General features: G+C 40.9%; 1 protein-coding gene across 1 annotated transcript in view; it reads left to right on the top strand.

Annotated features, from left to right (window-relative positions):
* The first annotated feature begins 2,447 nt into the window (after window positions 1-2,447).
* The window catches only part of Myo3a (myosin IIIA), a 170,784-nt gene continuing 146,322 nt past the window's right edge, over window positions 2,448-26,909 (top strand). The window contains exons 1-3 of the mRNA XM_087896675.1: window positions 2,448-2,615; window positions 6,246-6,380; window positions 26,306-26,410. Of these exons, the coding sequence (XP_087752801.1) occupies window positions 2,448-2,615; window positions 6,246-6,380; window positions 26,306-26,410 (408 nt within the window). The remainder of the gene's footprint in view (window positions 2,616-6,245; window positions 6,381-26,305; window positions 26,411-26,909) is intronic.

Genomic DNA, 26,909 nt, shown 5'->3' with positions numbered 1-26,909 from the left:
CACAAATTTCATAAAGATTGAGTATTCCAAGCACCATTCAGAAACATCTTTTTGTGTAGTGATGTAATTTTTATCAGGTATTCATAACCATTTATGAGATGATGTGCCCCTTAGTGTAGTTAATCAGGATATGACGATTTAGATTTCCATATTCCTTTTGGTTCTCTATAATCCTTATTTTCCCCATCTTTCATGAAAAGGGTTTTTTAAGAACTATTATTTATTTATTCATTCATTCAAGAACCTTGTGTTTTAAAATCTACTGTGTGACAGGCACATAGTTAAACATTATTTAATTTAGAATTCAGTGAGATAGATGAGGTCTCTACTGTCAGAATTAACCGATTAGCAAACACTTGCTCATTTAGCCAATGTTTGCGGGCTATTTATCACATGCTAGCCTTTGTTCTGGGGTTTATGGATGCAGTAACAAAAGTAATAGAGGTAGGGAAGCTCATATAGCCCACACAGAAGAGTAACACAGAAGAGGGAAGGACAACTTTGGGAATGCCCTTTTAAGGAGCGCCTGGTTCAGCTGAGAGCTAAAGGGTAAGAAGGAACCTGTTAATGGCAAACAGAAGCTACCGCGGTGAAGAATGAATGCACTGTGTTAGACGTAGATTAGTCTGTAATTTTTGAAGGAGAACACTAAGGATTTTATTTTTAAATTAATGGTGTGAAGGCGTCCATTGTGAGGTGGTCCAGAAGGCAGTGGGTAGCAAATGGAACAGTTTGGGAGGAGGGCAGGAAAAGATGTGGTTTGTAGAAGTGACCCCTGGAGGAGGGGACTTTGCTCACTAGGTGAGTGCAGGAGAAGTTAGGCACTGTCGATCTCTGCATGTGGGCATGCTGGGGTCAAGATTGCTGTGGGGGGGGGGGGGGTTAACTTAAATGCACAGACATAAGAAGATTCAAAGATTACCCAGAGTTGATGATTTTCCCTATAGGATTGTGTGTGTCTGTGTGTGTGTGTGTGTGTGTTTAAAACATGGAAAAGATTAGTGATTCTGTAAGTCATCAGGTCTGTTCTGAGAAGGACTAAATGACTAGGCAGTGAAGACAGGAGGGCCAGCAGGCTTAAAGGAAGTAAAGAATGTGTAGACTGGTGATATGAAGAAATTGAAAGTCATTAGTGTGGCCTAACAAGTAAATTCCATGTGCATATTACGGAGTATTACTACATCTGTTGTGATCGTTTTTGTGAGCAGTTTGAGTGAGCTAAGATGGCTTGAGAGTTGATGAATCAGCACATCCATGAGTGTGAAGACTTCCCAGGGATGAGAAGAGACCTAAGAAGTGGGTTTCTAATGCCATGACGGACTGACAGTGTGATGGGATGTAGGGGCTGGGTCTAGTTGGAGAAAGTAGGTTATTGAGGAAATGTCTTTGGGGGTGATATAGCTTGCCTCAGTTTCTTTCTGAACTCCATTTCTCTGTTTCCTGTTCACCATGAACATTTCCACCCTGTCATGTCCTCCCTATTGTGATGACTGAAATTTCTGAAACCATGAGCCCAAATCACTCTTTTCTCCTTTAAGTTGATTCTCTCAGGTAGTTCCCCCCGACTGAAAGTCGGTGTATTTATAAGTAGATGGTTCTATGTGTATCTAAGCTTTAATCAAATTTAACATCGGCAAGAATATGCTTTTGTATGCATAATTAAAAATCATGAAAAACATACTAGAAATTCTGAGGGTGTCTTCTTTTTATTTTGACATTAATAAGTGTTCAGATTGGCCATATTCCTTCAAACAAGCAGATTGGAAATAATACAGTGGCACCACGAGCTAAAATGATGCGAGGTAGTGATGACCAAAAGCGATGCAGAGTGCTATTGGAGAGCAGAGGGGTCGCCTTTGGAAGTGCGGCACCTCACAGATGGTTCAGGGTTGGAGTTAAGAATGAAAGAAACAATCTGAGGAGCGAAGAGTAGCTGCATTTGGTGTGGAAGGAGGAAATAAGAGACGAGGCCAAGGAGGTGATGGGTTGATTTTAATGGACCTCTTAGAATATGGAAAGAAAACATCACTATAAAAGCAATAAGAGGACCCTGATCACTTACAAAGCAATTTTTTCTATCATCTGGGTTTATTCTAAAGTAATTCATTTTCTTATAATCCCCAAGTATAAAGAAGTTAGTTGAAAGGACATCAAAGTGGTAAGAAATGGTCATTTTTATGTTAAAAATATTAATGAATAAATATAAAACAATAGTAAATGTAGAAATTAAGTCCTGCAAACAAAACATTATTAAACTCATTAGCCTGCTCACAAGGTAGAAATTAAACCTCCTCTGACTCTGAAGTATATTTGATTACTGCTGCACACTTTTTATGATTCTGGTGAAAGTGTTATATAATTTCCCACCAGCTTATGCCTGCCTCCTCGCACTTCTGGACAGACATAGGTGGAACTGTACCATTTCTCTCCAGTGACAAACCTCGGAGATGCTTCCGTTAACTGGAAAAACAATCATCTTTGATAACTTTCCCGATCCTTCGGATACATGGGAAATCACCGAAACCATCGGCAAAGGAACATACGGGAAGGTTTTTAAAGTCCTGAATAAGAAAAATGGTCAGAAAGCAGCAGTCAAAATTCTGGATCCAATCCACGTGAGTCACTTTGAGTTGTTATTTTTTTTTAAGTTGTGTTTATTTGCTTGTTAGTTTGTATATGTGTGTATGTATGTTCATGAGTGCAGAGCTGTATGTGTAGGCAAATGTGCATACATGTATGTATGTGTGCCTATGACAGCCAGAAGTCAAACTCGGGAGTCATTCCTCAGCCTTCATTCACTTTGTTTTTGGAGGCAGGGTTTCTCACTGGCCTGGAACTTACCACCACATTCAGTGTTTGACCTGGGTCTGGGGGTAGGGACAGTGAACTTGGGTTTTCCTGATTACACTTTACCAACTGAGGTATGACCCCAGGCCCTAGCTTCTTTGTTTGAAAATTTCTACTTTATTTCTTTTTTATTGAACACTTTAAAAACTCCGGAAGTGTCTGACACCAGTTTACTCACTGGTGTTCTGAAACAAGAGGTAATCTGAAACAGAAGCAGAGGTCTCCTTGTTTGCTCACCCTATTTATGTGTTTTGACCGTGCAATAAGATGCCACAAGTTCTTAGACAAATATATAAGCACACAATGAAGCCATTGATTGAACAGCATTTTATTCTTTTAAGAAGTCACAGCAGCACAAACTTTTGGGTCTAGATGTTCTCCTGAAAATATGTTTATAGTAACCTGATTTCTGTTTTTCCCCACTCACTTGGGCTTTAGGTAGTATTTCTCTTAAGCCAAACTGGAGAGAATTAAAAAAAAAATGTTAAACTGCACAGTGGTGCCAGGTGATCAGCCAGTGCTTGGGGGATGGGGGGTGGGGGGATGGACAACTCACAAGGCTCTACCGGGGTTGAAGAGCTACAGGCAATTCTCAGTCTTCTCCAAGAATGAGCCCGTGACATGTCCTCCAGTGGCTAGTGGCCAGCCCTAAATAGACAGGAACAATACTAAATGGTCTTGGCTGGGATGTGTGTGTGTATGCACGTGTGTATGCACGTGTGTGTGTGTGTGTGTGTGTGTGTGTGTGAGAGAGAGAGAGAGAGAGAGAGAGAGAGAGAGAGAGAGAGAGAAACGGGGGAGGGAGGGAGAGCCCATAAGTAGAGAAGAACTTATGAATTTGAATTTGAGAGGGAGAAGTGGGTGGAGTTAGAGAAGGGAGAGGCAAGGGTAAAAATTATATACATGCAGTACTTATGCATAAAATTCAAAAACATTAAAAATAAATTTAAAAGTTGGTATTGTTAATAAAGTCTTCATAAACAAAAATATTAAATTTCCCTCAGAGAAGGAAATTTTCTGATTTGCCTAAGTGTTTCCATAGCAGAAATGCTGTTGATTTATTAGGGTTAAATTCCTCATTAAAGAATTGAGCTTCCTGTCCAGTCCTGATATTCTCTCTTGAGTCATTAGTAGTACTTTCCTACACTGAACTATACCCCCAGGCTTGCTTCTTTTAGAATAAGTGTTGGTAATTCTGGAATATCTGAGCTGCCTAGAAATAACTAAGCCTTCCATAATACACAAGTGAGCTGAATGAGTTCAGAATCATATACTCCCCAAATTCTACTGAGCGTCACTTCTATGAAGAGATCTTGAACTCATGGTGGAATGGTGACCTGATAGAAATGATAAAATAAGGAGGTCCCTGCAGCCCTGAGTCCTTGGCGTGGCTTTTCCGCTAGCAGAGTGCTGCAAAGCCACTCGGTTCTTTATTCATCTTAGAAGTGAATCTATTTTGATAATTTATTTGTGCTAAAACCATTATAACTGCAACATTCCATGTTATTTTTAGCAGAAGACCCAGGCAGGGATGCTCTATTTTAAAGTAGGAAACCTGACACTCTGGAAGGGAGGGATGGGAAATGTAGTTTCCAGACTTTGCCGCATTTTTTTTTTCACAGTACCTTAGGAGTTTTACCATTTACATGAACGGAAAAGACACAAGTTGCATTCTGTCAAAAGGGCAACACTTCTCTTTCTCTAGCTTTTGGCGTTAGGGTGGGAATTTGCAACAGCAACGGAAAACACTTGAAACCAACCCCAACATGCACCCCGAATTAAGGTATCTGTCTCACTCCTTTCCTGTGAGAAAACCAAGTAGAGTGTAATGCGCTTGATCATTCCTCCTCCACAGCTACTCATACATGATGGGCTTACAGCACTTGAAAATCAAGAGCTTTAGATATTTTTGAGAGGGGGGAGCTGGGTAGGGAGGACGGGAGAGGGGAGAGACAGAGGGAGACGGAGACAGAGAGGATGTGGAGGCCAGAGCAACACTGCCTGTCTTCTCAGGAATACTTCCATTTCCGTTCACCACGTTGGCCCGGAGCTCACCAGTTAGGCAAGATAGGCTGGCCAGTGAGCATCTTCCCAATGCTGAATTACAAGTGCACACAACCATGCCCTGCATTTTCATGAGTTCCGAGCACCATAGTCAGATTCAGGTCTTGTGAATAAAGTACAACACACCCAAACATTTGAAAAGGCTGGGTGTACTTTTAAAATAAAGAGGTCTTAGTATTTTGTGGTGTTTATCAAAAATGTTGACATTTGATCCTCTGCAAGGAAGGGATGCCATGAACAGGACTGGGAGACTGTAGAGAATTTCCACTGAGTATCTCTTAGTCTAGCTTCTCAGAGCTTATATTTTCCTTGTGCTGTGCTGGTTTTCTCTTGTTGTCTACAAGTTGCTCCATATAGACATGGTGTTTTAGAAACACACTTGAGTGGTCTTCCAGCATTTTCATAAGGTATCAACTCCTTCTTTTAATGGATAAGCTGTTAGTTAAGTTAGACTTATATTATATCCTATTGTTTAGTTCCAATTCAGTGTTCTAAATTGAAATTTATTGCCTGTATAATAGGTTTTTGATATATCTATACTTGTGTTCTGAACCAAAGAAACTAACTTTCCAGCCTTTTTTATTTGTTTGTTTGTTTGTTTTAAACCAATGTCTTGGTCATTGCAATCAAATCACTAATAACAAATTGTACAGGCTGGTTTTGTATGTCAACTTGACACAAGCTAGAATCATCAGAGGAAGGAGCCTCTGTTGAGAAAATGCCTCTATGAGATCCATCTGTAATGTATTTTCTTATTTTGTTATGAATGGGGGAGGGCCCAGTCCATGGTGGGTGGTACCATCCCTGAGTTGCTTGTCTTGGGTTCTACAAGAAAGTGGGCTGTGCAAGCCATGGAACCAAGCAGGTAAGTCGTGCCTCTCCATGGCTTCTGCATCAGCGCCTGCCTCCAGGAATCTGCCATGTTTTGAGTTCCTGTCCTGACTTCCTTCAGTGATGAACAACAATGCTGAAGTGTAAGCCAAATAAACCCTTTTTTCCCCAGCTTGCCTTTTGGTCATGGTGTTTTGTCGAAGCAAGAGAAACCCTAACGAAGACAAGTACAAGTGAAATCATCTAGAGTAGTTCTCCAGTTGCATGCCTTGTATTTCTCCCTTTTAAAATTCAGTTAAATTAATATAGATTGAGATACACTGAATTAGTATAAAAATGGTAAATTGTAATGAGACATTTCAATACATGTTACAAAGCACAGTACCAATGACTATGATCTTGCTTTAATGAAATTAAAATTTTCTACTTAGTATCTTAATATAATTTGATTAGCATCATCGTGTTTTCTCATTATTTCCTTTGTATGGCCTATTTTAACATAGGATATTGATGAAGAGATTGAGGCCGAGTATAACATCTTACGAACACTTTCTGACCACCCGAATGTGGTCAGATTCTATGGGATTTACTTTAAGAAGGACAAAATAAATGGAGATAAGCTATGGTTGGTCCTTGAGGTGAGTGCTCAGCTTTATTTGAGTGACAGGAATTTGTGTTGTGGTCTTGAGATGGTTTTGTGTTGATGTCACATCTGCAGTATGCAAAACCAGCATATAGTGTGTTCCGTACCACTGATGTCCTCAGTATAGTGTTGTACCAGATTGGGAATTGATATATGAGATACACCAGGGAATTAAAAGTCTAGGAAGACCACCAAAGAATAAAAAAAAGTACACAACAAAATACTAACGAAAAGAAGACAATTTTGACCTACAGAAAGACAAGTTACAAGGGAATCTCATCATAATATGCATTTAAAAAATATTTGGCTAGGTGATGGTGGTGCATGCCTTTAATCCAAGCATTTTGGAGGCAGAGGTAGATGGGTCTCTGAATTCAGAGGTCAGCCTGGTCTACAGAGCTAGTTCCAGGAAAGCTAGGGTTGTTACACAGAGAAACCCTGTCTCAAGAAACAAAAACAAACAAAAGAAAGGAAAAAAGGAAAGAAGGAAGGAAGGAAGGAAGGAAGGAAGGAAGGAAGGAAGGAAGGAAGGAAGGAAGGAAGGAAGGAAGGATGAGCTGTGGTCTTCTTTAACCTTTATTGAAAGCTAATGAGTTAAACTATAGAAATAAATTTCTACATTTATGGAGAGAAAACCTTACCCCAAATGGTTTTCTGAGTAAACTGCTGTGGGCAGCTGTGAACTCTGCAATTTTGAATTTCTAGAGTGTGCTTTCTTGAGTGCACAATCTGCCCTAGGACAGGTTGCTGAGAGTCTGTCCCTCCCTAAGGTGATAGTATTAGAATTCAATTTTTCATTATTCAAGTAATCATTAATTCAAACAAAACCAGAAGGAATTTTTAAAGTCCGCCTTTGACCAGCAGAATGGCTCAGAAAGTGAAGGTGCTTCCAACTCTAACGGCCTGAATTTGATAACTGGAACCCACATGGTGGATGAAGAGAACCAACTCCTCTGACCACAGCCTTTATTTGACTAAGAAACAGCATGACATTTTCTGTATTAGCTACTGTATTAGCATCTGATTGTTTCTTGTGAATATCTATTTGAAGCAAAAACTAAATCAAAACAAAGACACATGAACAACAATGAAGAAAAATGCTGAACTGGGCAGCCCTCAGAGCTGGTAATATAATGACAAAAGGTAGATCCAGCATAGTGGGACCACTGCCATTTCAGCTCTGTGCTCTTGATACTTTGTGATGCTGCTCCTAGAAGAACTAGCTGAGCCTCTCTGGTCTCAATGGTGCCGTTTTAATATTAGCGAGACTGTCCACTTAACCCTGAGACCCTGTGTACTCCTGCCCGAATCTGGAGATCTGATATTTCTCTGCTCTTTACCTGGCTGGAGCTTATTTCCTGATCCTTGACCTCCTCTGGCCAAGTTTACTTCCCCACATTGCCTATCCTGGAATAGTATATGCGTCACTTGAATTAGTTCCTCTACTGATGTCTTGATTTCTTCTACTTGTTTCTAAGGGAACTGGAGACCCAGCCTCTTCCCTGTGATTAAGAGGCACTCCAGGCAGGCTCCAGGGTGCTGATCCTCTGTGTGCTGAATGTGAGGGTGTGCAGTCTTATGATTGGATGCTGCCTGATGATCCCTGTTTTCTGACTCTTGCTGTCTGCATCTCCACCTTCCTTCCCTGGCAGCCCGTTCTGGGGAGCACTAAGAAACCACAGCAAACCTTTCAGTTTGTAGCTTGCTCTGCTTCGTTCCATCAGTTCAGATGTGCAGATGTGCTTCCATATTGTAAGAGTTGGGATCTCTGGCCCATTGCTCTCCCATTTTATGGTTTTTTTTTTGTGTGTGTCTTAAACTTTGTTTTTATTCCTTTATTAGCATTTAAATATATATTCATGAGTAGGAGGAAATTAATCAGTCTTTCACCTGTAACCTTTAATTATATTATAGAACCTTCAAAATATAAAATAATGTTTTAAAGAAACTGTTCAGATTCTGAAGCTGTGTATTTTGTTATATGACATTTATAAAATTGAAATCATTGTTCCTTAGTATTAGAAATTTTATTTAAAAACCACTTTACATTTTGCAATTATAAGATAACTTTATATTCTTTAAATTGCATACTAAACAAAGCTAAACTCTTTTACATTTAATTATCCAAGTAATAGAATGCCAATTATGATCCTAAATCTTTCTGCCTTACATTAGTGAAGAATTTTGGAGTTTTTACTTCAGTTTTGCATTTTTATATCTGAGCTGTTATTCTGTGTGAGTCTGTAAGTCTTAAATGCAGTTTTGCATACTCATCAAATACTTTCAGTACTGTGTGCTGAGCTTTATAAATATGTTAGCAGTGAGATAGAGATCTGGGTTCTCTGGCTGATATGGATCTGTATGGGCAAGGAAACCAGCAATGACATTTTGCCAAGAGTCAGAAAGTATTAAATAAGATCAATTCTTCCCTTTTGGCCTGTCAAACTTCTATTCTAATAACAATGTCTTTTTTTAATTATAAACCCTTGAAATTTGGGGTTATTTGAATTGAATTGAATTGAAGACTCCTGGTGATAGTTTGGTTGTTTTTTTTTTTGTAGTAGTTTGTTATTGTTGGTTGAGAACATTCGCTTAAATGATTTTATTGAAACAAACTGACAAAATGGAGTACCATTCTGACATGATGGGTCAATAAGGACTTAGAGGTTCTCTGAACTTTGCTTATATGCTTTGCTACCAATGGAAACATTGAACATTTCCCTAGTGGCCTGAGAGAAAATAATAATGTCATTTGATAAGGTAGCCTGGTGATTATGCTTTATTGTCAGCTTGACTGAATTTGGGGTCCCCTGGAAAACACTGCTGTAGGTGTCTGTGGGGGTGTTTTCCACAGACAAGTAATGGAGGAAAGCTCTGCCCCCAGTGTGGCTGGCACCATTCAGGAACTGGGGTCCCAGAATGAATGACGAGGGAAGCGTCCAGGGAACACCAGCATCCCTCACTCTCTCTTCCTGCTGAAGATGCAGTGTGACCAGCGACCTCAGCTCCTGCACCAGGACTTCTCCTTCAGGATGTGCCCTTAATTTGTGAGCACAAACAAGTCCCTCCTCCCTGAAGCTCCTTCGTGTTGGGTATTTTATTACAACAACAAGACATTAATACAAATTTCAAGAATCTGATCTAGCTAAACTAACAAAGTTGGGGAGGGCATAAAGAAAGCGAGAAGTCAGTAAACTGGATATAATTATTATAATTTGAATCTGTAAATTATACTAATTGCGTCTACACAGAAGTGGCTGGAAGTACAATCGCCTGATTTATGAATGTGAGCAGCACAGGTGCTGTTTAAAGGCACTTTATAGAGAACTGGCCAGGGCATCAATCCTCGGTGCTACAAAATGGCTGCTAATTATACCTCTTATCATAACAAAGCCCAATAAATTATCTTACATGAATATATCCAAAGACTGGACAAAGAGAGGCTGATGTTTCCCAAATGGTCATGCTGACAGCACTCAGCTTTAATGTGAGTCCCAGTGCAGAAGGTGTGTTTTGGAGAGGTTGGGTGTGAGCTGTGAGTGACAGTCTGGAGGATCCATCAGCCTGCCAGGTGGGGAAGGCATGCCAGCTTACACAAGTGTCCACAGTGGCTTCTCCCCATGGTGACTTATGGGTCAGTCCAGAATTGAGATGGTTGGGGTGAGAAGTCTCCATGTTTTGTTTAGGGCAGTCTATATTTTCATTGTTCCTTTTTTTGAATTATCATTTTCAACTGGGTTGTTCTTTCCTGTATTTTCCTCCACTTTGTTACCCCGTAAATATCTGAGCATGGACGATGCATGAGGCTCTTTTTAGGCATTGTTTCCATTTGACTGCTCTGTACGTTATTTTGAGTCAAAAGATTCCCCAGCTAGTGAAAGCCTTTGTTACTTCCTGATTTTGTTTAGACAAAACTACCTCACACAAAGAGAGGGGCATCAGGGTAGGCCGTGGCTCCTGTTTGTCTTGTTTACAGGACACCTGTGGAGGTTTCCACTGCCACACTATATTTGATAGTCTGTGATGGTGCACATATAAAGGGAAGACAGATGGCTGTGTTTGTTCCATCATGCCTCATTATACGGTATCTTACTTTTGTCTGGCCTGTTTAGTAAGATATGGGCACTGCTTTTGATTTTGAACTCCCTTAACCCCTCGTGTCTCCTGTTGAGGTCTGTATAAAGGGCAGGGTGGTGGGTGACTGAGGAGGTGAAAGTCAGGTTAGGTTCCTGAATATGCTCATCATCCAAACCAGAACAGCAAACAGCAGCGTCATAGTGACTTAAATCCGTCTCATTAATCCTCTGCTGCTGCTGAGCACAAAGGAAGACTTGAGAAGTTACTGTAATTTCCCCCTCCTTGGCTGAATGAACAGCCACATCTTAACTACGGAAGGAAACACAGACTCAGGAGCCATTTGCTTAGTGGGCTTCAGCCACAATAGAGCCAAAACTCAGAGTGGGGCATCCTTCTGTTAAAAGAGCCTTTCTCTCCTCACGCTCCTCTGTGCTAACTGTTCCCTCGGTGGTGCTGCTGCAGAAGATGTTCTGTTCTCCATCTCCGTCCACCCTGGCTTGTTCATTTGTAATCGTCACTGCTTTCTCTCATGGCCTTCCAATTATAGCCGTTTTTCTCTTTGAAATTATATCCCTTTCAGGCGATCAAAGACTGGCAATTACAGGTGGTGTTTGGAAGCACGAAAAAAAAATCAGTAAATAGTTACAAAGCCTCTCAAATGTTCACTGTAGATCACTGAAATGGTCTTCGTAGGCCATGTGTCAGGCATTACTGTTTATTCTGTTTTTTCTTATACTTACATCTAGAGAGTAATGCAAGGTCTGTCTTGAGGGGGAGACTACAGGCTGATGAAGAGAACACAGAGAGAATGAGGATTTTCAATTTGTTCAGAATTAACACACTAATATTATGTGGCTAGGAGGGGCGACAAGCCAGGGCTGTCTTTCCTCTGGATCAGAGAAAGCCGGGCAGGCATGGAAGCTGGCTCCTGCCCTCCTCTGATAGCCCAGCTTTGTTCCCTCTTCCCGCTGGCAGCTCACAATTGCAGGGGAGCGGCAGACTGACAGCGTGATTCCTTTCATGCTCCTGGGGCTGAAAACCGTTCCCAGCTCGCCCCTAAAAGGCTGCTATTCTGTGTGCCTGCAAGAGAATAGACAGCAATTACCCAAAGTCATTTCATTTAAGGTTTTGTTTAAAGAGCAAGATGGGAAAACAACCTAAGTGTCCTCCTTTATGCTGCTTGTCCTAGAAATACATAAATAATATATATAAGTCTCACTTGTTCTTCTTGCCTATTGTATAAGTCAGTGCTTGCCAGAACCACTGTTGCCTGCACAGGAGTGCCGGCTCATAGTGCCTCAGAGACTGTGATGCTAATTGATAGATTAATAGACTTTATGTGCACCAATGCATTCCAACTGATACATTGTTTTCCTTTGTCATAGGTTTTAGTTATGAAGTCCCAGTGTGTGATGGTGTTCCCCCAAGAACTGCAAACATCTTAGATGAGACAACTGTTCTGCATTTGGATTTAGTGGTTGGAGTTTCCAAAGTACATTCCAAAGATATCAGTTGTCAATAGTACACTTAAAGCACTGGTTACATGCTAGGAATGTCACATGATGCACATGAGTACATGTGGTACATGAGTGCATATTAGAAAATGTCTTGATGCAGGGGGAGGAGCTTGATCTTGCCCCAACTTCATGTGCCATGCCCATGGGAGCCTGCCTATGGGAAGCCTGTCTATGGGAAGCCTGCCTCTTTTTGAATGGAGACAGAGGAGGAATGGATGGTGAAGGATAAAAGGAAGGGAGTTTGGGAGAGAGGGAGCAGGAGGAAAGGAGGGAGGGGAAGCTGTGATATGGATATAAAATAAATGAAAAAAATTAATAATAAAATAGGAAATGCCTCTTAGGTGGTGTCCCTTTTCATAATTGTTTTATCACCTTTTGGCATCTAGAATTCAATATATTACTACATTATCAAAACACGTCACACTTTGGGCAGACCCCTTTTATACCATAGGAAAGGCTGACCTGCCACTGCACACATGTGCTTATGCATGGTTGCCCTTACAGAACTTAAATCTAGTTATTCGTCTGTTTCCTGAATTGGTCATGATGGCAGGTTCTCAGTGCTCGGTGGGGAGCAGAATGAACTTACATTAGAGATCATCAGTGTGGGGAAAGGATTTAAACCAAAAACTAATTTCTATTGCTAGTGATATGGAGAGTATAAATAGACATATTAGCAGAGAATAAAAGAGAAGACCTTTAACAAGAAGGGACAAAGGAGGCCTGTCATTTTAACCTGCTGACAGGATACAGAAAAGTGGCTGCAGAGCTTTGTCCTTTGTAAGTACACTGAATTATAGCAGCGTGGGCCGCTTGTCCCAATGCAGCAGAAGATCCGTGGGTGCAGTTCGGGAGCTATTTTATTATTTATTTATTCTGAGACAGGTGGTCTCTCTATTATGTAGCCCTGGCTGTCCTAGAACTGTGTAGACCAGGCGGACCTTCCAAATGCTGAGATTAAAGCTGTGTGTCACCAGGACATGTGTTTCTTACCCAAGGGAAGTGTAGATTTCTTCTTCTGGTCATGACTGTGCTTGTGTCCGGGCACAGTCTTCCATTTACAAACAGAATACTGCTCCAAACTGGGCAAAAAAAAGCATTTCTCAAACAGTGGGAAATGCCAAGCATTATAATCACTTCTCTTCTGCTGTGGGAGAATTATCTGTATTCTGTCAATCATATTTTAATAAAACGCTGATTGGCCAGGCAGGCAGTATAGGTGGGTCAACCAGACAGGAAGTGGAGGCAGGGCAATGAGAATAGGAGAAGGCTAGGGAGGAGGAAACTTCCTCAGCCACTCCTGCCCAGATTACCGAAGAGGCAACATGTAAGCTGACAACTGAAAAAGGTACCAAGCCATGTGGCTAACATAGATAAGGATAATGGGGTAACATAAGTTATAAGAGCTAATAAGTAGCCTGACCTAATGGGCCAATCAGTTTATAATCTTATGGAGTCCTGTGTGTGATTTCCTCTTTGGGATTTGCCGGTTGTGGGGTACTGGGCGGGACGGAAACTCCAACAAGCCAGCCCTCATGTTACACTCTTCTTTCTCCGAAGCAAGTCCTACAGCACAGGCCCCCATAAACACCCCTGTGTGGACCCTGGTCTCTACCAGGCAGAACTGCAGAGGGAAGCCGTGGAACTGTTAATAAGTAGGGCTTAGCTGCACATTCAAGCCACTAGGTCAGGCGGTGGCCAGGGAACCAGGGCCCTTTTGGTTCACAGCTCAACCCACATCTCCTCCAGATCACTTGCTTCTTGTGGTGCTGTGAGAGAAGCCATGACACACTCCACATCTTCCTTCCAAATGAATACGCCCTCTCAGACCTGAGCCAACTTGGATCTCTCCTCCCTGAAGTTGTTCCTGTCACGTATCTGAGCAGAGTGCTGAGAAAAGCAGCAAACGCGCAGAGGAGGAACTGCTGTAAGGCCACGGTCTGCACAGGGCGGGTTTGCTGCCTGGTGAGGTGCCCAAGTTCTGACTGGCTGTACCTGAAGCATTTGCTAGGGACCCCAGAAAAGTTGTTCATTAGAGGGAAGGTTAATCTAATCTTAAAATCTTAAAATAAGAGCTTCCTGAAAGGCTTTAATTAATCTATAAGTTAATTAGCTGCTTTTCAGAATAAAATTCAGTGTTCATTCATATAAGACAACAAAACTCACAAATTCAGTAATTTTACATTGGCAATGTCCAGTTCCAGTTTTAAGTTATATGTGTGTATATATATATATATATATATATATATATATATATATATATATATAAACACAGGAAAATGTGAAGCAGTCAGAAGGGAATGTGATCAGCAGAAAGAGGCACTGGGATTAGCAAGTTAGAACTACAATACTGTTATAACATAAAAATTTAAAGAAAATTAACAATATTAAAATAAGTAGAAACTATAAAGAACTAAGAAGAACCTCTAGAATTGAAACAACAATTCCTTTAAAAAATTAACCACAACAATTGAGGTTAACTTTGGACTAGATATGTGGGAGAAAAGACGAGTGGACCCGAATACAGGAGCGTCACAGTTGTCCTTACTGAGATTGAGTAAACTAAGAAATTTATACTAACAGTCATCAAAGCCAAAATGCCAAAATCTGGTAATGAGGAGAATCATGAGCAGAGCAGAAAAGGATGCATTTCACAGAGGCGTCGAAGATTAAGGTGGCCACTGACATTTCCTAAAATGCCACGGAATGACCACGGAATGACTTGCGTGAAGGACTTGAAGTAAAATGATGTCATCTTAGAACAGTGGAAATATTGATGAATTAAGGTAAAACAGAAATAGGCATCATGGTGGTTTGAATAAAAGTGGCCGGCACAGGCCCATAAGGAGTAGCATTATTAGGAGGTGTGGCCCTGTTGGGGTAGGTGTTGACATGTTGGAGAAAGTATGTCATTGGGGGTGGACTTTGAGGTTTAGATGCTCAAGCCTTGCCCAGTGTCACTCTCTTCCTGTTGCCTACGAGTCCAGATGTATAGTTACTTCTCCAGCATCATGTCTGCCTCATGTCCATGTTTTCAACCATGCTGATAATGTACTAAACCTCTGAACTATACACCCAGTTAAATGTTTTCTTTAATAAGAGTTGCCATGGTCATGATGTCTCTTCACAGCAATAAAACATTAAGTCAAGCATTCTTAAAGACTGGTAATAAAATAAATGTAAAGAAACATAAAAACAGGCTAGTGAGATGGCTTCATGGATAAAAGTGCCTGCTGCCAAGCTTGATGGCCTGAGTTCAAGTTCCAGACCCACCACTTGGTAAAAGGAGAGAACTCACCCCCCTCAAACTGTTCTCTGACCTCCAAACACACCACAGTGCACACACACATTTTCACATTACACACACACACACATAAACCACACAGGTGGATGATAGATAAATGATAGGTAGGTAGGTAGAATATAGATAGATAGATAGATAGATAGATAGATAGATAGATAGATAGACGTGATAAAACTTTTTTAAATGTCAAAAACATTATTTTATGCTGCAAGAATATGGTTCCAGGTAAAAATTCAGACCTAGAGAAATATGAGGGTGAATATAACATTATGGACTTTTATTTTATAGCCTGTTTCAGGAAAATCACTTCTTAAAAGCATGGTTATAAATGTATATTGCTAGCTTATCCACATAAGGAAGGGACAGACAGTGGACTTAATTCCAGCCAGAGCCTGCTTTTCATCTTTCCTCACCTCCACTAATCTCTCTTCAGATCTCGTGTTGTTTCCTTACAGTGTGTGTGTGTGTGTGTGTGTGTGTGTGTGTGTGTTTCTACTGTACTTTTCAACTATGAAATTTTCGTGTGGTCTTTTCTTAAAAATTCTCTTTATTGACTGCCCATTTGGTTCTAGATAACCAACTACCCTCAGCGCTCTACGCGAGGAAGACGCTTCTCCTGTTCTCAGTGTTTCTCTGCTGCCTGTAGTTCTTCATCTAGGGATGAAGTTTCCCGAGTGTTTCCTCTTCTACATCAGCATGTCATTGTTCAGGTGTTGGCAATGTGTTGGTGAGACTCCATGGGGTGTGGTTTCTGGCATTTGTAGGAGACACAATCTTACAGTGAGCTCCTGGTTCCTCTGTTTCTTACAGTCTTTCTGCCCTGTCTTTTGCAATGATTGCTGAGTGTTAGGTGCAAGAATTTTACTGTATATATGCCAGGTGGGACTGGGCTCAACAAGTCTGCGCTGGATGGTTGAGGTTTTCTTTGATGGTCTCTATTTGTTGCAAAAGAAATTTCCTTGACGAGAGTGAAGACTTCACCATAGGTCTAAGAACAAATACTCAGAATGTAGCCAGGGTTTGTGCTGCCCTAGTAAAGTGATGGCTGAGGAGACTCTGTAATATGTATTGAGCAGATGTTTGTGCATGTGTGTGTGTAGGAATTCACATACACACTCATGAAACAATGATTACAGAAAAGAGGCAATGAACTTGAAAGAAAGGAAACATACAAGGGAACATTAGATGAAAGGGGGAGGAAAGAGAAGGAGAAAATGATGTAATTATAATAAAAAACTTAAATTAATTCTGTATTCTTTATTGGCAATAGCATCAAACCTTTCTTAGTTTAGGAATGGTTTCCTTAGAATTTGAACACCTTTTTCATTCTGACTTCCATGCCTCTGTCTGTGAGGCACACCGTCAGTGGCCTTCTACATGCTCTGTCTGGGAGGCACACCGTCCGTGGCCTTCTACATGCTCTGTCTGGGAGGCACACCGTCCGTGGCCTTCTACATGCTCTGTCTGGGAGGCACACCGTCCGTGGCCTTCTACATGCTCTGTCTGGAAGGCACACCGTCCGTGGCCTTCTACATGCTCTGTCTGGGAGGCACACCGTCAGAGGCCTTCTACATGCTCTGTCTGGGAGGCACACCGTCCGTGGCCTTCTACATGCTCTGTCTGGGAGGCACACCGTCAGAGGCCTTCTACATGCTCTGTCTGGGAGGCACACCGTCCGTGGCCTTCTACATGCTCTGTCTGGGAGGCACACCGTCCGTGGCCTTCTACATGCTCTGTCTGGGAGGCACACCGTCCGTGGCCTTCTACATGCAGTTCCTGCCGCCTCTTTTCTCCATGTCTAGAAAATCGCATTCTCTTATTTCTTCCTTTGTCTCATAATTTCTTATTGAAAACTGGACATTCTGGGTAATCCTATTGTAGGAATTCTAAATGCTAATTCCCTTGGAGGACTTACTATTTGGACTTGTTTATTTAGTAAATGCAACTGCACTATTTTAATAAAATGAATTTCCCCTATACCATGAAGCTTCCCATGCTACTCCTTAGAGGGCATAGATTTGGTATAGCCACAGTGAACACAGTGATAGTGCTTTTCACCAGGGACTTGTTTCTGCCTCGTAGGGTTGGGGAGTGGTCACATATGTATGTTGGTGAGTCCATGTGTGGATTTGTGGAGCCCAGAGACATCAGGTGTTATCTCTTAGGCTCTGTCTACCTTTTGTGTTGAGACATGGTCTCTCTTGAGTCTGGGAGGCACCAGCTAGGCTAAGGTCAGCAAGTCCTGGGGATCTCACTGGCTCTCCCTCCCCAGTGCTGGGATTGCACACGTGTGCTACCTCGGCTACTTGTACACAGGATCTGGGAACCAGACTCGGGTCATTTGCTTGTAAGGCAAGCACTTTACCAACTGAACTTCTCTCCAGCCCTAACTTTATCTTTGATTTTTCTACTAAGCCAATCTGCTGCAGCACTACACCAAGAAGTCTTTGAGAACCCCAGTAGAGTTGATCCTGTCTTCTTCAAATAGCAAACCTGCTCTTATCTGATCAAACTGTGAAGCAATTGTTGCTCCAGGGCATTGCTGAAATCTTTAGAGGAATCAGTAGACAGTAAGTGAGGTCAGTAGCTACAGTTACCCCCTGTTCTCATCAGAATTTGTAACTACCAGAATTTCCACTGTTTTCAAAAGCTTTCTTAGATTTGAATTCCTCCCTCTCTTCCAAATAATGTAAGGAACATTAGGGAAGACTTTTCAACCATGTGTTCTCATGGACACCTGTGGGCAAAATCTCTGATCCACTCTGGACCAAGGAACTAGCTTCTATTCTCAACTTGTCGCTTCTGGCATTGTACTCCGTACCTAACAACATTGGGTGAGAGTGTTATCAGCCTGCTCAATAGTATTAGGGCCTCTGTCCTGTGTTGGGGGACACAGCAGAGGAAGTAAACCACTGTCCTTACATGTAATGTAGCTTCTACAGCACAGGCTTGGAGTATCTGAAAAAATCACATGGTCTGCATACAGTTTTGTCCTCTGTTACTTTAAATAATTCTTAACCTCTTTGTTTTTATTAGTATTTAGCTTACTAGAATCCATGAATTCTTATGCTACCATTTTTTAAGGCAAGAATCTTGTGTAATATTTTAAAGGGACTTGATTTCAATGACTTCTTTTTGGAGTCCAGCTTTACACTGACAAAGGAAGACAAAGACATTAGAAGGAAAGAATATGACGTTCTGTGTGAGCACATATCTGACGTTCTATGTGAGCATGCATCTGACGTTTTGTGTGAACACATTTCTGACGCTCTGTGTGAGCGTGTATCTGATGTTCTGTGTGAGTATGCTTTTGACTGACTAGGGTTTGTTCCAAAATACTAGTTTGTTGAAATGTAGAATAAGCTTGCTGAAACAAAAAATTCTCATACTATAGTTGCATTTACTAGAATGAAAGTGTGCACTGGGGAGGGGAAACCGTGAAAATATGTGCTAAAATTCAATTCCCATGCTTTAAATATTTTCAACTAGCAGGGATAATAAAATTCTCACCTAATAAAATGCACCCATCCAACTTAAATATAAATGGTCATTTTACAAAAGCATTTATAAAAAATATATTTAATGCTTTTAGGCTTTGGGAAAGTTAAGCTAAAAGCAAAAAGAAGTACTGTTTGGTTTCTACTGAAATGGCTGACTTACAAAGGCCAATGATGCCAGGGATGGACGAGGCTGTGAGCAAACTGCACTCTTGCTCATGGTGCCATAAAATGACACAGTAGTTGTGGAAGTGTGTGGTGCGCTCTCACCTCATCCCCTGCACGCCCTGATGTTGATGCACGTCCCCTGAGACTCAGGCTTGAGGGTTGACAGTGCCTTTATAAAATGAACAGCACAAACTGGAGTAAGCACTGGAAAATGAGGCTGTGCTTCTGTGGCTCGGGGCAGAACATGGTCTGCTTCAGCAGACAACCTCAGAACACACGAGAACAAAACAACACAAAGGCAGGAAAGCGAGACTTTCTAACTGCAGATTTTAGCATCCTTTTTCATAAATTTCAGTTAAAAAAAAAAACCTCTGTCTTAATAAGGACAGAGGACCTCTTAGAAGCACTGCAAGTTGCTTATGGAATGAGCTCCCTTTGGTCCTGGCTGTTTTAGTCCATATCTGTGTGATAAAGGGTTGAGAATACTCTCAGTTAGTATAGCTCAGATTTAGGAAAATTATGCTCCAATTTTGTGTGATTAACGAGAAACCAGGTTCTGCTTTCACATTAGGTTGCAAAGCTACACTTTGCCGGGGGGGAGGTGTCTCCTATCATGAATTCCCCTTCAGTCTATCCTGGTGATGTGAAATTGCTTAGGTTAATATAGCACCATCCATTCTACCGGTGCTATTCATTTTAAAGCCACGCACAAGGCCATTTTATTTTGGTGCTGTCATTTGACTACAAAATATCTGCAATTCATTTTATCCATTTTCATTCTTTTGTTCATTAAGAATTGTCATGCTTCGTTTTTAAGCTTACCCTGCATCCTTTACACGGGTAGCATTTAGACTACTGGGGACAGTTCATTTCATCAGGACAGTATTTGAAACTTTACTGTCAGAGAGGTATCAGAATTTGTGCCAGAATTTCCTTTTAGTGGCTGTTTAAAGGAGTGAGTCACAAAACCATCAGTAAGACGTTGATTTTTATTCCCATGGTAATTTCCGTGTTTCTATAGATCTTTCCTTTTGTTTTCTGTTTTAATCTACCTCTTTACATTTCATTCCGAAATAAAGGTTTGTGTTCCTTACATTAAACCTTGTTACCTAAAGCCGCTTGAGAAATGTATTTCTTGGATGGAAAATTTACCATCAAAGTTAGACACATCTGGAAGGAAGGAATTGTGGAGAACTTGTGTTCCTCCTAATCGAGCTACTCAGCGATTCCCCAAATGGTGGACATGACCACAGTCACCAGTGACCTGGAGGGAGGGAGTGTGCTGGAGATGTCCTGCTAGGACTGAGCACTCCGGTGTTTGTTCTCTGCCTGTTGACCTGTTTGGGGCCTCTATTGAGCAGCATCTACTACAGAAAGAGGCTTCTCCAATGAGGGCCGAGATAAATGAATCTATGGTTAGCATCAAATCATTTGATGTCAGTTTACTTTGTCTGTTTAGCAGAATAATAGGCAGAGGTTCTCCCCTAGGGCCTAGGACCTGTCTGGCCACAGGCTCTGAGGTTCTCCCCTAGGGCCTAGGACCTGTCTGGCCACAGGTTCTGAGGTTCTCTCCTAGGGCCTAGGACCTGTCTGGCTAGCCACAGGTTCTGGGCCATGGTTACAGCACCAGGCATGAGCTCCATCTTGGAGTGGGCCTTAAACCTAAAGCGTGCATTTCCTCCTTCTCTTTCTCCACTATTTCACAACTCTGTCCAGATTAAGAAAGATACTTACAACTAGGAGGAGATCTCTGTACTTCGACCAAGTGGAGAGATTCTGCCTGATTTTAATGTTACCCTTCTCTGTATTTTTCATCATAATTGGTTTCTAAATATGAAAAATTTCATGACATGCTATGGTGCAGTATAAAATATCAATGAAATAAAAATTAAAGGAAATAAATTTACTGATATTTTCAAGCATACTGTTATCTCTAAATAAAATTTAACAAGCTCATTGTCATAACTCTCTTCCTTTCCTATCAGGTAGTGATGTTGAGTCTGTTTGTGCTAAACCTTTATCTGGAAAAACCAAGTGACTATGTTTTTGAATTTTAATTGTTTTGAGGAAATGCTTAGCTAATAGGAATTATGTGATAAATAACTATAGATCTTATATGAGAAATCACTGTCTTAATTGATTAAGTAACTCTGGTTCTTTTATGGAGTTTATCAGATGAAACTTAAACAAGAAAAATTGAATTTGAAGTATAAAAATTGCTTATTTGGTTTAGATTTCTGTATTTATATTTTCAGATAGTGTGTGTGTTTTATGCTTTGGGTAAGAATACTAAAGTAGGTTAAATAAGGAAAGATTTATTCTGCCTCACAGGTTGAGGGGAGAGTTGTGGGCAAGCATGGTGGTAGGAGAAAGTGGTAGTTGCTCACACTGTGTCCACAGTCAGGAAGCAGAGAGACTGAGGTGACTGCTCCCATGGTGTCCACAGTCAGGAATCAGGGAGAAGAAATGCTAGTACCCAGGGGCTCCCTCTTCTTCCCCTCCTATTCAGTCTGAGATCATATTCTATATGTAGGATGATGTCAGCCATGCTGAGGTGAGTCTTCCCTTCACAGTTAAACCTTTCTGGAAATACCCTTGACACATCCAGATGTTTGTTTTGTGTGTGATTTTATATTTTACATCTATTCAAGTTGGTAATGAAGTTTGGGCCATGACACATAATTGTGGTTAATAATTTTGACATGTAAAGGCTGTTACTGTAACCTCTTTATTATTTTATTGTCTGGAAATATTTGCAGTTGTTTATGTTGTTCTATTAAGTTGTAAAATAGAAGATAATAAAATCTTTGAGGGATCATCGTAGCCTTTCATGGAATTCTTCCATAATTAGCAGTCATGTCTTTCATCTCATGTTCTTTAAAGCTCTGTTGATATTTCTAGAGAGAGCAACTCACTTTTCATCATTACCGAGAGCTACATTTTGTGTGTTCCACAGTGGAGCTCTGGTTCTCGCTCCGCAAGCTTGCTCAGTGAATCCTGCACAGTTGAAGACGGTGTAATATTTACGTGGAATGACTTTTTTCTTTATTTACCATTAAAAACTCTCGATTTAATTCAAATATACATACTTGTTTTTAAATGTCTAGTGAGTTTAAGTAGATTTCTAGGAAAATGACATAGTTTCCATCTTGTGAGGGTCACAAAATGTATTACTATCTGTTTGGAGAGAGGCCTAAGCAGTTCAATGATGAATAAGACTGGGGCATAAAAATTTTTGATAAAACTAAACTGCACTCTCTAAAGTACAGTTCTGAATTTCAGGAGAAATCACAACCACAGTGAACATGGTAGGACAGCCTGGAGGAAACCACCGCATGCCCGTGGTGACAGACCCCACCTGTGGAGCCAGCCTCTCCAGGCTCTGCAGGTGTTTCTCCTGTGCATCTCCTGTCCACAAAGAATCCATGTAGTCGATTTTTATTCCTCTAATTAGGTTTCTGCTGCACCAGTTCTAATTGGTCTTATAATAAAAACCTGGAGCCAGACATCAGGGTAAATGCTGAAAGACCACAGAGACAAAGGAGCAAGTCACAGCCAAGTCTGGCCTTGCTAACTCCTCAGCTGAAAAAGGGCTGAGCTCCTGCCTCTTCCTGCCTTATATTCCTCTTTGGGCCCAGCCATATCACTTCCTGTCTGTCTGTACAGACCTCCAGACCTCTATGGTTAACTAGTGACTAGATCCACCTTCTGATCTTCAGGCAAGCTTTATTTGTTAGAGCCATAGACAAAGTATCACTACGGGTTGTTGTCATTTATTTTAATCCTGACACTGTTGACATTTTGACATGCATGATTCTGCACTGTGGAAGGCCGTCCTCTGAGCTTTTGCATGGTTGCATCTTTAATCTCTAGATGTCAGCAACAGCTTCCTAGCCCCAGTGATAAAAATTATCTCTAATCATTGTGAGGTATCCCTGGAGTACTCCTGAGAACCACAGGTGATCTCGTTCTTTGCATATGCTAATAACTTAATAAGTACTGTGGAACATGAATAAATAAATTGCAATTCTTCTAAAATGCATTTTAACTGTAATTGTTATTATGATGAATCTGCATCTGTATGCGCCATGTCAAGAATATTTCCTGGGTCAGCACATCACTTCTGTAAAAAAAATAACATACTGGATATAAAATTCAGCTCTGAAAGTGTGTTAGCCCTTGATGGCTGTAGGGGAAGAGTGTTATTTTCTCCCATTGTTCATGTTTCAGTAAATAACCTCCCCCTCCAGCTCCTGCAGACAGCTCTAACTAAACCCAGTGGGACACACACAGAAAGGAGTCATGAGGGTAGAAGGGGGACTTACTGGAAAGAAGGGTTTCAACAAGAAAGGGCGGGGATGAGAGGGCAACAGGAGCGAAAATGACCAAAATTCACTATATTCATGTTTAAACCGTGAACAAATAAAAAATGAGCCAGTTGGAAAAATTCAACCAGGAGTAAATCATTTCTGAGAATGCACAGGAAAGGGATTTAACTTCTATTCACTGTGTATTAATTTGTATGACCATCCACAGTGTTAGCAACTGAGCTTTTGCTTACTTGCTTGTTTAACGACTTTTTAGTAGTTTGAGTAGTTTGGGGTTTGCAGATTTTTAAGGACTGACCTGAAATTCACTATGCTGGTTCAATGAAGGCAGACTTCAGACTGTTTTACTGTTAGGTTAACAGTGACGTTAACCTAAACAAGACAATGAGCTGAGATCTTCTCCAAATGCTGATTTTTCTTTTTATAACAATATAGCCCACAGTGAGAATGCAGCTACAGAAGTATATACAGGAATATTCAAAGAGGTTGAGACAAGAAGGACGCTTTTAAGGACGGAAGGAAGAGGGTAACATTAGCTGTTTTGAAATAGTATCCACGGTGTAGTGTTAACAGCGGGAGTGGCAGCAGTCTGAGGCTGAGCACGCACTTCTATGTAGATGTGCTTGAACACATAGTGTCCTATACAGGTGGCCTCCATGCTAGTGTGGTTCTGACAGATTTGGTCACAGGCGTACTCCAGCAGTACTGCGTAAGAGCCTTTCTCTTTCTGGACAGCGTTCACATTTCTTTCACAAAAGTCAGCCCCAGAAGGAACTACACATTGCAAAAGAAGAAGAAAAAGAGGAGGAGAAGAAGAAAAAGAAAGGAAATATAGTTGTTTCCTTTTCACTCTTTGAGGGCCTGCCATGCAGCTCTCAGATAAATACATGGAGACTTATTCTTACTTATGAATGCCTGGCCTTAGTTTGGTCTGTTTCTAGTCAGCTTTCTAACTTAAACTATCCCATTTCTCTTTAACTACATTTTGCCTCTGCACTTTTTATCTTTCTTTCCTTCTTACTCTGTGGCTGCTGTGTGACTGGTGGATGGGCCTTGTCGTCCTCTTCTTCTTTTCTTACTCCTCACTTCCTTCCCTAGATTTCTCCTCTTTGTTATTCTCTCTGCATGCCAGCCCCTCCTATTTCTCTCTCCTGCATAGTTAGAGGCCATTCAGCTCTTTATTAGACCAATCAGGTGTTTTAGGCAGGCAAAGAAACATAGAAAGGAAGGGAGGAAAGAAGGAAGGAAGGAGGGATGGAAGGAAGGAAGGAAGGAAGGAAGGAAGGAAGGAAGGAAGGAAGGAAGGAAGGAAGGAAGGAAGGAAGAGAGTCTCTAGCATTGCTTTTCATAAAGTCACTAACTAGTTCTAATGCCTTGGTCCTTCTAAAGCAGCAGTTCTCAACCTGTGGGCCGTGACCCATTTGGGGGCTCAAACGGCCCTTTCACAGAGATCGCCTAAGACCATCAGAAAGCACAGATCTTTAAATTATGATTCATAACAGTACCAAAATTGCAGTTATGTGGTAGCACCAAAAATAATTTTATGGTTGGGGGTCACCACAACATGAGGAACTGTATTAAAGGGTCGCGGCATTAGGAAGGTTGAGAACCACTGTTGTAGAGGAATGGCCAGGCATTTTAAAGTACTCAGTTTCTTTTCAGTTGTTTGAGAATAATTTTGCAAGACAATCTGCCAGGCTGTGGTGGAAGCAGCCTGACCCTGTATGGTGTGTACCGGGCAGCAGCGCTTACATTGTGTTCACCTTCCTGAAACAAAAGAAAACAGAGACCGAGACATTCTGGGCTGTCCACAGTTCTGAATTAGCTGGAAGCTTTATTTGAGTGAAGAAAGAAAGGAATTATGACTCCATTTCTTCATCTTTACTAGGGAAATGATGATGCTTACTTCCCAAAATGGTGAGGTTCACAGATAATTCTTGTAAATGTGTTAGAAATGTGCCCAGTATCTAGTACATTCTGAATACATCATGTCTGTTTCTGTCGAATCCAGACTTAATGTTACCTAATTTTGCAGAACCCTGATATGTTTAGCATCCCAGTAAAATTCAAAATGTTAGAAAAGATGTTGGGGAAAGAGGTGTTCAATATTTCAACTTAGAATGCTAAAGACACCTTTGCTTCCTCTCCTCTTCTCAGCCTGTTAGAGGTCAGAATGGTGGCTCTGTGGGCTCCCAGACAGTGATGCAATGATACAGAAGCAGGTGGTGAAGAAGGCCACAGAGGAGAGCCAGGAGAGGAGGGCAAGGCTGAAAGCAGTCCATAGTGTTCAGCATCAGGGATCAAGGACTTGCAGAATCCATGCATTCTTGCCTTGTTGTCGTGGTCCAGAACCAAGGGACCTGTCTTCTCTATCCACTGCCATATCAGTGTTGGTCTGGAATGCAGATGGGGTGCCTCCTTTGAAAGTTTCGGTGTGACTTAATGTTACCTAATTTTGCAGAGCCCTGATATGAAAAGTTTCTCTACCATATTATTTCCCTTTGTCTGTTCAGATTCTCCCTGCTTTTGTGTGCAGAGAAGGAGGACGCTGGAGTGCAGAGGCAGCGTAATATGCCAATTTGGTTCCGAGGATTCTATTTGCCATACTTACTTATGTGTACTTAGCAGTTTTGCCTAAAAGGAGGTTTATTTCTTTTTAAAATGTTCATTTATATCCATCGACAATGTTGAACTACAGTAATTGAAGTATCAGACGTCAGTATTGCTTTTAAGGCTTGCATCCACAATTGAGGAATAATTTATAGAATCATAATTCCTATCCTTAAAGTTAAGCTGAAGATTCTCTTCTAGAAATTAATTTATATGAAACCTGTGTTCTAATTGTCAGTCATATGTAATCACAAGTCTCTATGTTCACTTCATTTGTGGTTTCATGAAAATAATGAATAAAATAATGATGTACAACAGGATACCAGTATGATTTTTTGAAACATTTTAAGGAAACCTTTTACAGTAAGAACTTTAAAATATTGTTCATTTTAATGCCCATCTGACATGCTCATTTCCAGCTGTGCAATGGAGGGTCGGTGACAGAGCTTGTGAAAGGATTTCTGAAGAGGGGAGAGAGAATGAGCGAGCCTATAATTGCATATATTTTACATGAAGCACTAATGGTAAGGCCACTTGAATTCTTTGCACAATAATTAGAAAGTAGTTCTAGCTAAATAAAAATGTAGATTCTACTTAAAAAGTATAACCACATTAGTATTGTCTAATACAGGGTCGCATGCTGTCTGGATGTTAAGCATAGACAATTTGGGTTTTTCATTAGAAGTCAACTTTGTTTTGATGGGCTTCTGATTTCTGCTCTTAAGTATTATTTTAATTTTTATAGATAAATACAGAATATAATTTTTAGTAGTTATATTTTTATTTGCCACTATCTTAAATAAGTTTATTTAAAATATTTTCTTTCTTTGGAATCAACAATTTATTAAGACTGGAGGGCCAGCAAGAGGGCTCAGCAGGTAATAGTGCTTTGTTGTCAGACATGACAACCTGAGTTTACTCCTAGAACCCATATAGTGGAAGAAGACCTGCTGGGCAACAATGGTCTGTACCCTATCAATTATATTTTGGTAAAATGTTGATTGGCCAGTAGCCAGGCAGGAA

Source organism: Myodes glareolus, chromosome 14 (assembly GCF_982192425.1).
Source record: "Myodes glareolus chromosome 14, mMyoGla1.1, whole genome shotgun sequence".
Lineage (NCBI taxonomy): Eukaryota > Metazoa > Chordata > Mammalia > Rodentia > Cricetidae > Myodes > Myodes glareolus.
This window is presented reverse-complemented; position numbering and strand designations above follow the sequence as displayed.